At 41.9% G+C, this 13029-nt stretch overlaps 1 protein-coding gene across 4 annotated transcripts in view; it reads right to left on the minus strand.

The window, feature by feature from the left end:
• Positions 1 to 13029, minus strand: part of LOC134350250 (uncharacterized) — a 114755-nt gene that overhangs the window by 26064 nt on the left and 75662 nt on the right. For all 4 annotated transcript variants that reach the window (XR_010018856.1, XM_063055265.1, XM_063055264.1 and 1 more), the window contains one exon: positions 6400 to 6495. Coding sequence is in view for 3 of the 4 variants with exons in the window: in XM_063055265.1 (XP_062911335.1) it covers positions 6400 to 6495 (96 nt within the window). In the remaining variant the exon portion in view is untranslated. The remainder of the gene's footprint in view (positions 1 to 6399; positions 6496 to 13029) is intronic.

Below are 13029 nucleotides of genomic sequence, written 5' to 3' on the forward strand. Positions count from 1 at the left end.
TTCAGACAGTGGAAATTCTTCCTGCTTTGCTTGCCCATGGGTTATTAACAAACCAGTATTTTTGTGTGTGACAGTTCACTGGCGGCATTGTGAAGATTTTATTTGTAAATGTCAGTTTATTTAATGACTTGAACTTCAGCTGCAGATAAATTGGTGGGATTTGACCCCATGTCTCTGGATTAAGGTTTGAGACCTCTAGATACAAGCTTGAAAATGTAAAAACGGCGTGACAACACTCCACTTCTTCAATGTTTTTTAATGTGTTCTGATTGCAATGTGATTTAACCAATTACGTTAAAACAGCAGATTCATCTTTAGCTATTCCTGTTTTTGATTACCAACTGCAATTATCACAAATGAGGAACAAAAGGCTTTCCGATCTTCAATCATTTCCTGTTCCCCTGCTCAAAACACAATCCTAGCGCCAAACTCTAAGGCTGTAAGGAGATTGTTACGTAGTGCACTTGCGGAAGATACATATTTATCTTCATATTCATCTCTCAGCTAGTTGAAATCCAGGTCTTCTGCAGAACAAAATATCAGTTGCCGATGCAATCAGCACCTGTTCAAATTGTTATTTATTATGGTGGGAGTAGAAACCGCAGTAGCCAGAGGAAGAAAAACATGTTCAATGAGTCACTCCTCTGTCTGTTTCCACATCTTCCTCGAGAAGAGGAAGTGAAGCAAAAGCGAGATAACATCAGAATAAAAACAACACCAGCCTGAGATAGGGAAGGTGGGAGTCTAATGGGAACAAAACACTTCTCTCTTACCCTGTGTAGAATGATTAGTAATGTTGGTCACGTCAAATAGAGTAAATTAGCAAAGTTGGTCACGTCAAATATTAAATTGGGGTTAAAGTTAAGCAGCATGTACAGTCAATGGATTCTGGAATTGTGAGTAACACAAGACTTATGAAACATTCTAATTGAATAAGGGACCTGACCACTTGTAAACAGAAAGTAATTACTCGGATGTTATTTTGATCTCAGTATATAAACTCATGGGAAATTTATTTCTGACTGCCATTGTTTTGTCACTGATGAAGTTTGCTTTATAATCTCCCTTTTTCTTTTGAATTGGTCCACACTTTCTGGAAGCATCTCTCCCATCCATATCCTCCATCCTAGAAAATGAAGAGTGATGACTTAATATCGCAAGAGGGACCCGTAACAAAGGCGGGAGAGTCGCCTTTGAAATGAAGGAATATCCACACTGTTGGAGAGGATATTCTTAATTATGTCATATGGTGAGCATTGAAATAATTGATGTGGGTGGTCATTTTAATGAGACTGTATTACAGGCCCTCCAATAGTCAGCAGGAATTAGAAGATCAGATACATACAGAGACTGAGAATGTTGGAAGAATAATAGAGTAGTAATAGTGGGAGATTTGAACTTTCCTTATATTGACTAGACCACCCATCAAGTAAAGGGCTTTGATGGGGTGGAATTTGTTAAATATGTCCAAGGAAGTTTCCACAATTAATATTTAGAGGATCCTAATAGAGAGGGAGGAATACTGGACTTCGTTAGGGAGCAAGGCAGGGCAAATGACTGAAGTGTCATTCGGTTAGTAACTAATATCTATATTATTTGTAACACATTTATGGAGAAAGAGAGGAGAGATTCTAAACTGGGGCAGGGCTAACTATGGAAACATTATGCAGCTTCTTGTGCACGACACCACTCTTAAAAGGATGGTTGGCAAGAGGGATAATTTTAAATGAGTTCAGGGGCATCATGTTCATGCTAGGAGGAAGGGCAAGGCTGGCAAGTTTATAGAACCCTGGTTGAAGAGAGATATTAAAGCTCTGGTATGGATATGAAGACCTAAATTGGGTTCAGGCAATTGGAAATTATCGATGACTAAGAATAAACTTGAGGAAAATCACGAAGGTATAAGGAGGGTATAAAATAAGACCATAAGATATAGCAGCAGAAATAGGCCATCTGGCCCATCGAGACTGCTCCACCGTTTCATCGTAGCTGATCCAATTTACCTCAGCTCCAATCTCCTGCCTTCCCCCTGTATCTCTTCATGCCCTGACCAATCAAGAATCCATCAACTTGTGCCTTAAATATACATAAATACTTGGCCTCCACAGCTGCCTGTGGCAAAGAATTCCACAGATTCACCACTCTCTGGCTAAAGAAATTCTTCTTTATCTCTGTTCTAAAATGAGATCCTCTAGTCTGAGACTGTGTCCTCTGGTCTTAGACTCTCTCACCATAGGAAACATCCTCTCCACATCCACTCGATCAAGGCCTTGGCAATTTGATTAGTTTCAATTCCTCACTGCTCATTCTTCTGAATTCTAGTGAATACAGGCCCTGAGCCATCAGACACTCTTCAAATGACAAACCATTCAATCATGAACCTCCTTTGAACTCTCTACAGTTTCAGCACATTATTTCCAAGATAAGGGGCCAAAACTGATCATAATACACCAAGTGAGGTCTTCCCAGTGCTTTATAAAGTCTCAACATTACATCCTTGTTTTTATATTCCAGTTCATTTGAAATTAACGCTAACATCACATTTACTTTCCTCACCACAGACTCAACCTGCAAGTTAACCTTTAAGGAATTCTGTACAAGGATTCCCAAGCCCCTTTGCACCTCAGTTCTTTCTTTCATTTTCTCTCCATTTAGACAATAGTCATTCCTTCCATTTAATTTACTAAAGTGCTTGACCATACACTTCCCAATACTGAATTCTATCTGCTACTTCTTTACCCATTCTGTTAATTTGTCTTAGTCCTTCTGTAACCTCTCTACTTTCTCAAAATGACCTGCCCCTCCACCTATTTTCGTATCACCTGCAAACTTTGCAACAAAGCTTTCAGTTCCATCATTCAATGCATTTACATATAACATAAAAAGAATTGGTCCCAGCACAGACACCTATGGAAAATGACTAGTCACTGGAAGCCAACCAGAAAAGGCTCCCTTTATTCTGACTTTTTGCCTCTTGTCAATCAGTAATTACTTCATACATGCTCGAATCTTTCCTGTAATACCATAGGATCGTAGCTTGTTAAGCACCCTCATGTGTGGCACCTTGTCAAAGGTCTTCTGAAAATCCAAGTACACAACCTCAACTGATTCTTGTTTCTCTATCCTGCTTGTTATTTCTAAAAAAGAATTCAAACAGATTTGTCAGGCAAGATTTTCACTTGAGGAAACCATGCTGACTATGGCCTCCAAGTACACATTTTATCATGTGCCTCCTAATACCCTGAGACCTCATCCTAGTAATCGACTCCAACATCTTCTCAACCACTGTTGTCAGACAAACTGGCCTATAATTTCCTTTCTTCTGCCTCTCTCCCTTCTTGAAGAGTTGTGTGACACTTTCAATTTTCCAGTCTTCCAGAACGATTCCAAAATCAAGTGTTTCTTGAAAGACCATTACCAATGTCTCTATAGTCTCTTCAGACACCTCTTTTTTAGAACCCTTGGGTGTACTCCATATGGTCCTGGTGACCTATCTACCTTCAGACCTTTCAATTTCCCTAGAACCTTATCTCTAGTAATGGTAATTTCACACACTTCATAACCCCTGACACCTGGAACTTCCACCATAATGCTAGTGTCTTCCGCCATGAAGACTGACACAAAATACTTCTTCAGTTCATTTCATTGTCCCCCATTATTACTTCTCCAGCATTGTTTTCCAATGGTCCAATATCCAGTCTCACCTCTCTTTTACTCTTCTTTTATCAGGAGAAACTTTTGGTATCCTCTGTAATATTATTGGCTGACTTACTTTCATGTTCGATCATTACCTTCTGCATGACTCTTTTAGTTATCTTCTGTTGGTTTTTAAAAGCTTTGCAATCCTCTAACTTCCCACTAACTTTTGCTTTATTGTACATCCTCTCTTTTGTTTTTATCTTGGATTTGACTTCTCTTGTTAGCTACAGTTGTGTCAACTTGCCTTTAGAATACTTCTTCCTCTTTGGGATGTATATATCCTGTGCCTTCCGAATTGCTTCCAGAAATTCCAGCCATTGCTGTTTTGCTGTCATCCATGTCAGTGTTCTCTTCCAATAAATTCAGGCCAACTCCTCTCTCATGCCTCTGTAATTCCCTTTAATCCACTGCAATACTGATACATATGACTTTAGCTTCTCCTCCTCAAATTTCAAGGTGAATTCAATAATATTATGACCACTTGCCTCAAAGAGTTCATTTACTTGTTTTGTCTAATCAATTCCAGTTCACCGCACGACATCCAATCCAGAATAGTTCATACACCAGCTGCTCTAAAAAACCATCTCATAGGATTCTAGAAATTCCTCTTCTTGGGTTCCAGCACCAACCTAACTTTCCCAGTGTACCTGCATATTGAAATCCCCCATGACTATTGTCACATTGCCTTTTTGGTATGCATTTTCTATCTCCCAATATTTTGTAGATCACAACCTTATTACTGTTTGGGGACCTGTAGACAGCTCCTATCAGGGTAACTTTACCTTTGCAGTTCCTTAGCTCTATCCATAATGATTCAACACCTTCTCAGCCTATGTCACCTCTCTATAATGATTTGATTTAATGTTTTACCAAGAGAGCAATGTTGCCCTCTTTGCTTTCCTGCCCTGTCCTTTTGATACAATGTGTATTCTTGGACATTATGCTCCCAGCTAAAACCTTATTTCAGTCATGATTCAGCGATGCCTACAACATCAGACATGCCAATCTGTAAATGTGCTACAAATTAATCTACCTTATTCCTTATACTGCGCACATTCAAATATAACACCTCCAGTCCTTAATTCACCCTTTTCGATTTTGTCCACTTTTACATTGCAACTAATCCTGTGATTGCAATTGTGCCCTGTCAACAGCCTCTCTATACATTGCTTCTGTTTGTAAACCAACAGATTAGAAAGCTGGCCCTGCTATAGGAGTCATACTGGACATGGTAGAGGTTGTCGTAGAACAAAGGATCCTCCAGGAAACTCTGGCAATTCTGGACAACGTTTCTCACTCTCTGCATGCCACCTTGGCTGAATAAAGAAGCAATTTCAGTAATAGACTAGGACAACTGCGCTACTCCAAAGAGCGCTATATGAGTTCATTCTTACCCTCAGCCATTAAGCTCTGTTTTATTTTTAAGGCAACATATTTTTTTATTCTTTCTTACTTCTCTTTTGTGCACTTGTAATGTTACTGTGACACTGTAATTTCCTTTGGGATCAAGAAAATTTCTATCTATCTATCTTCAGCACTGTCACTTGGGTTCCCATCACCCTGCCAAATTAGCTTAAACCCTCCCGAACAAGTCTAGCTAACATAGCCGCAAGGATATTGGATACCCTTTGGTTCAGATGTAATCCATCCCTTTTGTATATGTCATGCCTTCCCCAGAAGAGATCCCAATGATCTATAAACCTGAATCCCTGACCCTTGTAATGGTTCCTCAGCCACACATTCACCTGCCAAACCTTCAAACATAAACCTGGCAGGCAGAATGAAAGAAAATACCAAGAGAATCTGTCACCATATTAAGAATAAAAGGGTAGCTAGGGACAGACCAAGTCACCTAACGATCAGCATGGTTATTGATGTGTGAATCAATGAGAGGTAAATGAGATATTTAATGACCGGTTTTACTGTGGAGCCATTGATGGATACTAAAGAAATGAGGGATGCTGTCTTGAACTACATTTGAGGGAGGATATATTGTTGAACCTAAAGCATGTTAAGGTGAATAAATCTCTTGGGCATGACCATATGGACCCTTGCCTCATGTGGGAAACTAGAAAAGAAATTTCAGAGACCATTGTGGGACACTTGCTTCAGCCATGGGTGAAAACTCCAAAGACTGGTGGATTGATAATGTTGTACTGTTCTTCAGCCCAACTTGTCCATCCTGACTAAGATGCTCATCTAATGCAGGTTACATTTGTCTTCATTTAGTCTTGATCCTTTAAACCAGGGGTTCCCAATCTGGGGTCTTTGGCATAAAAAGGTTTGGAATCCCTTTTCTATCTGTGTCCCCATCCTTCCTGATGAAGGATCTTGGCCTGAAAGGTCGACTTTTAATTTCCAACTATAGATGCTGCCTGACTGGTTGAGTTCCTCCAGCACTTTTGTGTGTTTCTGAAGATATCCAATATTTGCTGATTGCCTTCTGTATACCTGCCTACTGTCTTTTAAATGATGGAGTTGACTTGGAAAAGGCAATGAGTACAACTTCCCATGTTATCCTGGACATATCAGGCTATCTATTGGGTGCGGTTGTGGAGGTTGTGCAATTAGTATTGCATTCTTAAACTTGCTTCCTATTTACTATTAAGGGGTAAGCGCTCAATGAACAAGTCCAGATTAATTAACTTCAATAGATTAAAAACATCTATGACAGTCATATCCTGGTTTTTGAACGCATACCTGCTGATGTGCATTTCTTTTTGATGATGATACAGAGAAGAATGATGATGATCATAATCCCCAGCGTTCCGAAGAGGAAGGCGGCGATCCAGATTCCTAAAATGATAATCACAAATTACAAATGATCCCCCATGTCCCAGAGTCATAGAGACACAGACAATTATCTAACCTACCATATCCACACCAACCAATTACTGTAGCTGGGTGCCTCTGATTGGTCTGCATTAGATCTGTCACCTTCACTGTCCTGGCCATTTAAGTGCCTGTCCAAGTGCCTTTTAAAGTTTGTGGGAATATCTGCCTCCATCATCTCCTCACATAGTGCGTCTATATTCCAGTCATTCTCCTTGTAAAAATGTTCGCCCATCAGATGATCTCAAAGCCTCTTATCTCTTCAGTTACTTTATAATCCCCAATCCAAAAGGAAAAAGAAACAATTCTTATTCTTGATCCTATCCATCCCCTTCATCATTTTAATATTCCTCTTGTTAGGTTACTCCTTAATGACCCCCGACTTCAGACAATTTAAACCTAGTTCATCCCATTTTTTTCCAAATACTAAAATAGTGCAATACAGGTAAACATCCTGGTGAAGGACACAGTTTTCCTGCTGTGACATACCCAATGTTTCATGACATTGCAACCTGCAGTCTTAATTTGAATAGTGGGTGTTGTTCACCATTACTACCTCATTTTGCCTTATTTTAGGAATTCTGTCATAAACAATGACCGTGTTTTACACAGACTCTCGAAATATAAAGCATTTGTAATACATGGGACATGGCACAGGAGTAGGCTTCATGGCATATACTGTCTGTGGTGACCATGATGTCAATCCAAACTGACGTCAACTTTCTGTGCATGGGCACTATCTCTCCTTGTCCATGTGCCCATTTAAATTCCTTGTAAATGTTATTATCACATCTGCTTCAAGAACCTCTCCGGTAGCACTTTCTAGTATCTACCTCTCCCTTTTAAAATAAAAACTTGCCTCGTAAATCTTTTAAGCTCCCCTTCACTTACCTTAAAGTTAGTATTTGACATTTCCACCTTGTAAAAAAAGACTCTGACTCTCTACCCTGTCTATGACCTACTTCCTATTTCACCGTTGGCATTTAGGGCAACAATTAAGGGCAACGATCATCTCTGGTAGTATTCAGGGCTTTTCTCATCATGTCTGTTGCTCGGTTTTCACTACTGTCAGTCATGCAGGTCTCAGGTGGGAGACTCCAGAATACCAGCACACAGGGATGAAGAAGGATTCCTCATTGCTGTTTCCAGAACAGCTTTGTTTTACCAGTCTGGGTTGTTAATCCTGAGCAGAACCCCCAAACCTGTATGATCAGTGAACCACTGAAGTCTGACTTCTAACCTTTGACCTGTTTGGCATGGTTGGCCCTACCAAGAGCCAAAACACAGAGCCTTGACTCCAGCCAGCCTAGCTCTGAGTGGGTCATTGAGACACATAAGCCTTCATACCCTATGACAAGTCATCTTAGAGGCCTATCAATGACTTTTTATCAGATACCCTCCCAGACTATGACTCTCCAGAGAAAACAATCTAAGTGTTTTCCTCCCTCATTATAGCTAAGTATTCTTCAATTCAGGCAGAATTCTGGTCAACCTCTTCTGCACCTTTTCTAAAGCCACCATATTTTTCCTATAACTATTGTAGTCGGAGGACTGCTTTTGTCACTTTCCCGATTCTTCTGAGCAGCATGGTCCTTCATTAGTCCACTATGCTTTCCAACCAGAAGCACAGAGGTTGGCACCAACACTTCTATTGGGCAACAGTTCATGGTATACAGTTGAGGCATCATCCAGTACCTTTCTTAATTCACTTTCAGTTGGCTTTATGGCAGTGGATGTGGCATACACAGAGTAGATGGATCTCCAATCAAGTTATAGTTGTCTCAGCCAATCATGTCCCCAGTGTGTGGCTTGTTGTTTATTGTATTTTACTGTCATGAAAATCATTCCCACAGGAGTTATCTTTTCTCTAGTATAAGTTCTTAGTTGGATATCTATAGTCTTCAGTTCAGTATCTTTGAAATGCCATTCAGAATCATATTGTGGAATGACTAAAACAGCTGAGCCAGAGTACAAATCCATTTTAATTCATTTGGTGTAAGCCATATTGCTTTTCCCTTGGCAGTTTTCATGTTGTAAAGCTAAAGGCTAGCCAGTCCTGTGTCATTCTCATTATTATCAGATACTTCTTCATGACAGCATACAGACTAGTGCTCTTTTGAAACTGCAACTTGACATTTAACCTTTTTTTCCTCTCTGTAAAGTCCATTTATTTTTATCCGCTTGACATACTCTCTGTATATGTCCTATTTTGTTGCATTTTCTACAAGCTTCGCCTTTAAACCTGAACTTGCCTGCATTTGCCCCTGCCACAATGGTAGCACAATTTGTTCGATCAAGCCAGTTTCTGTTTAAACATTGCAACTTTGTTCATGCTCACTTTATTTCTGAGTGCAACTCAGTTGTGCCTGTCTGCTGTTTCCATTGATACAACAATCTCAATTGATCTTTTAAATATAAGTTGTGTTTCAGTTAGGAGAAGGTTTTGAATACTTTCTTGTATGATTCCACAAGCTAACTGATCTTTCAATGCATCATTAAGCCCATTACTGAGTTGAGAATGCTCAATCAATTCAATTCAGCCACATAAACTGAAATAGACTCCCCTTCCTTTTGACTCTACGTATGAAACCCAAAGCATTTTCTGCAATGAATAATGATTTCAGTTCTATATGTTCCTGCATTACTTTCACAACATCAGCAAAGCTCATTTCAGTTGGTTTGTTAAGAGCAGCTTAACTTCGAAACAAACTGTATCTTTAAATATAATGCACTCAGCAAAATTACTCGCTTCTCAATGGATATTGCATTTGCTTCAAAATACTGTTTAATTAGTTCAGTTTACCTGAACCTGTTACCCACTCAGCAATTGAACCTGTCAATATTTCTGATGCAGCCACCAGCCATTTCTGCTCTTTCCCCCCTGGTTATTATCACCCTGTACTCACTACTTATGAACCCCTAAATTTATTCATTGTCTGCCTTTTTTTTTATAACTCAACTGACTCTGCATGTGCTGGGCTGTGTTTCTTTTTACTCAACTGCTCCCTGCTGCACTTTTTAAAAAAAATCTTTAACTTCTTGTTGCATTTCAGCAGATCGGTAGTTGTCTCGGGCCCATTTTAAAAATACTTAATCTCCGCTGTGGCATTTTATAACTCCAAAACAAGAAAGTTCATAAAAATATTGACAATATTACTGAAGTATTAAATACACAACAAATATGACTTCCTAAATTTTATACTCAACACGCCGACCTATTAAAGCAAGCGTGCCATAAGCTTTCTTTACCTCCCTGTCCACTATGTTGTCACTTTCAAGAAACTAATAACTTTTATCCCAAGATCCCTTTGTGCTTCAATGCTCCTTGGCTCCTGCTATTATATTTGACCTCCCAAAGTGCAATGCATCCCACTAATTAGGATTAAAATCCATCTGCCATTACGCTGCTCATATTTCAAAGTGATCCATATCTTGCATAATCCTTTGACAATATTATACACTATCCACAACTTCACCAATTTTCATGTGGACTGTAAACTTACTATGTAGCCTATCTACATATTCATCCAAACTATCTATATCAGCTGGCTGCATTTGCAGGCTGTGTATTCCTTTAGAGTCACGTACCAAGCGAGGGATCTTAACTCAGCTCAAAACATAGTTTTCCCAGAGGCAATGAACTTTTACAGTGAGTGATGACTGAAGAAGTCCAATGTCCACGATGCCCCTACTCCTGTAGTCAGGACCTTGACCGATAAGGGCAAGAGTGCCAAATTCCATCCTCATTATCCTGTCTCCCAGTGTCTGTTACTGTAACATGCTGTAGGGTTTCACTGCTGTGTTGGATGAGAATGTATTTGGCACAGTAAGTGACAAGTAACAGGGGATGCAGAACCAATACCGATATGGCACTGGTTACAGCTCTCCAATGAAGAACAGTTCTCTGCTACCATCCCCTCCTTCCCACCAACAAGACAATTTTCTGCCCATTTGGCCAGCTCATCGTGTATACCGTGTTACTTCACCTGCCCGAGCCTTGCATACAAGGCCTTCCTGAAGTACATGCAGACAATGTCTCACATTCTGCCCTTGCCAATCTTCTTAATAACCTCTTCAAAAAACAATCAAATTTGGCAGACATGATTTCTCTCCAGTAATTTTCCCACCTCTGATCTTAGACTCACTCGCCTGCAGTTCTCTAGCTTGTTCTTGAAACCCTTCTAGTACAAATTCAGCCACCCTCCAGTCTTCAGGTACCTCACCTGTGACCCGTAATGAAATAAAATCTCAATTTTTTTCTTGTTTGCCCCCATTGTCCTGGTATACATAACCAGAATGTGGGTATTTAGCTATCTTGTAGATAGATCGATCTCTTTTTATGCACCTTAAGACATTCAGCACATTTAGCTCCATTTTACTTCAGCCTTACGCTGAGCTCTTTGGGTATCTAGTGTGTACAAAGTAGTATAAGAATGTAGAAACATAGTAATTTGAAGTAGAGGTCGGCTATTCATCCCCCCTACCCCCGGCCTCTGTGTACATACATCTACTGATGCTTCTGGACACATCTTTAGCGATGTTCCCGGAATCATCGGATGTTTTGGGTCTTTCAACATCATACAACCTCCTCCAGGTGACCCAGCTGAGGCTGATCAGACCCCAGCTTGTGTCCAGATGGCTAGCTACTTATGACTCCATGGCTCCCCTCTTTTGAGCCACAACCATCTTGAGGCCCTCTCTGCCGCATTGGTGATACTGCGGATGGCTCTCCTCTTCTTCTCTCCCTCGATGCCCAAAATGCTGAAGACTCTAACTAAAGAATGGCCTATGAATCCCCTACAACCAACCTCCACTAGGAGACACCTCGCTCTCCATCCAGCCTGCTGACAGTTGCTGACCAGTCCTGCGTACTTGGAGAGCTTCCTTTCAAAGGCCTCTTCCAAGCTATCTTCCCATGGGACTGTCAGCTCCAGCAGCACCACTTGTTTAGTCGACTCAGACACTAGGACAATGGCTGGTCGCAGGGTGGTAGCTGCGATATGGTTGGGGAACTTCAGCTGCCCTTTGAGGTCCACCTACAGCTGCCAGTCCCTTGCAGAGGTCAGAATGCCTGCAGATGTTCTTTTGACAGGTATTGGCTGCTCCCCAGCTCTGACAAAGGCAATGGTCTGCTTGGAGGGTCGGGACCACTTCGCCCACTCAACTCCTGTGCTGACGGCTTCAGCGATGGTCTTCAGGACCTGATCATGCCTCCACCTGTACCGTCCCTCACCAAGTGCCCTTGCACAGCTGCTGAGGATGTGCTCCAGGGTTCCTCGCTTGGAGCACAGTGGGCACACAGATGACTCTGCCTTGCCCCATGTGTGCAGGTTTGATGGGCTTGGAAGCACATCGTACACTGCCTGGATCAGAAATTGGATATGGTGTGGTTCGGCTTTCCAAAGATCAGCCGAGATCACTTTCCTCTCAACTGCATTCTCCCATCTTGTCCAAGCTCCCTGTTGCTTCATTCCCACCACCTTGCAGGCTCTCATCTCCTCCACTACTGCTCCCACCGCCTCCTGAACTAGATGACGCCTTTCCTTCCCTCTGGTGTCCATTTGGGGAGTTGGAAAGGATCCTAGCCCAGCTCGGCCTTGTGTGACCACTCCCACCAGCCTCCTGTGATGCAGCCTCGCCTCTGCCTCCTGAACAGCTTCCTCTGCCCTCCACTTCCTGCCAGTACTTAGTTGGATCCCTGTGCTAGCCACCTTTGGGTCACTTGAGTCCCTATACTGTAGCACTTCTCTGGCTCTTGTTACCTGGAATTCTTCCTCCAAGGATTTGAAGGGCAGTTGCAGTTTGTTGTGGTGTCCATAGAGTGCGATGCTGCTCAGGCTCTTTGGCAGCCCCAGCCATCTCCTGAGGTGGTTGCTAACTCTCCTCTCTAAGGTTTCGACTGTCGAGATCGGAACTGCATAGACGAGGAGGGGCCACAGGATTCTGGGAAGAATGCCATGCTGATACACCCAGGCTTTAAACTTCCCAGGTAGGCCAGACCTATCCACAGATTTCAGCCATCCCTCCAACTTGGTGCAGGTTGCCTGAATGGATGTTGTGTCCCTTAAAGAGCTGTCAAAAACTTTGCCTAAGCTCTTGACTGGCTTTTCTGTGATGGTTGGGATGGCTGTGCCTGCGATGCTGAACCGGAACTTGTTCTCCACCTTCCCTTTCCTCAGCACAATCGATCTTGATTTGGCAGGTTTGAAACGCATCTGGGCCCACTCCACCAGCTTTTCGAGCCCTTGCAGAATCCACCGGCAGCCTGGGACTGATTCTGTGGTGACTGTGAGGTCATCCATGAATGCCCTGATAGGTGGTTGCCATTGAGTGGAATTCACTCTGGGCCCTCTGCACTCTGGCTCAGCAGACTTAGTGAGCATGTTCATGGCTAGGGAGACAGTGTCACTGAGATAGTGCACCCTGTGATGATACCGATCTCCACCTTGTGCCAGGTTGATGTAATTGCTCCTGAAGAGACCCTCATCCTGAAGTTGC

The sequence above is a fragment of the Mobula hypostoma genome, chromosome 8, assembly GCF_963921235.1.
Source record: "Mobula hypostoma chromosome 8, sMobHyp1.1, whole genome shotgun sequence".
In the NCBI taxonomy this organism is placed as follows: Eukaryota; Metazoa; Chordata; class Chondrichthyes; order Myliobatiformes; family Myliobatidae; genus Mobula; species Mobula hypostoma.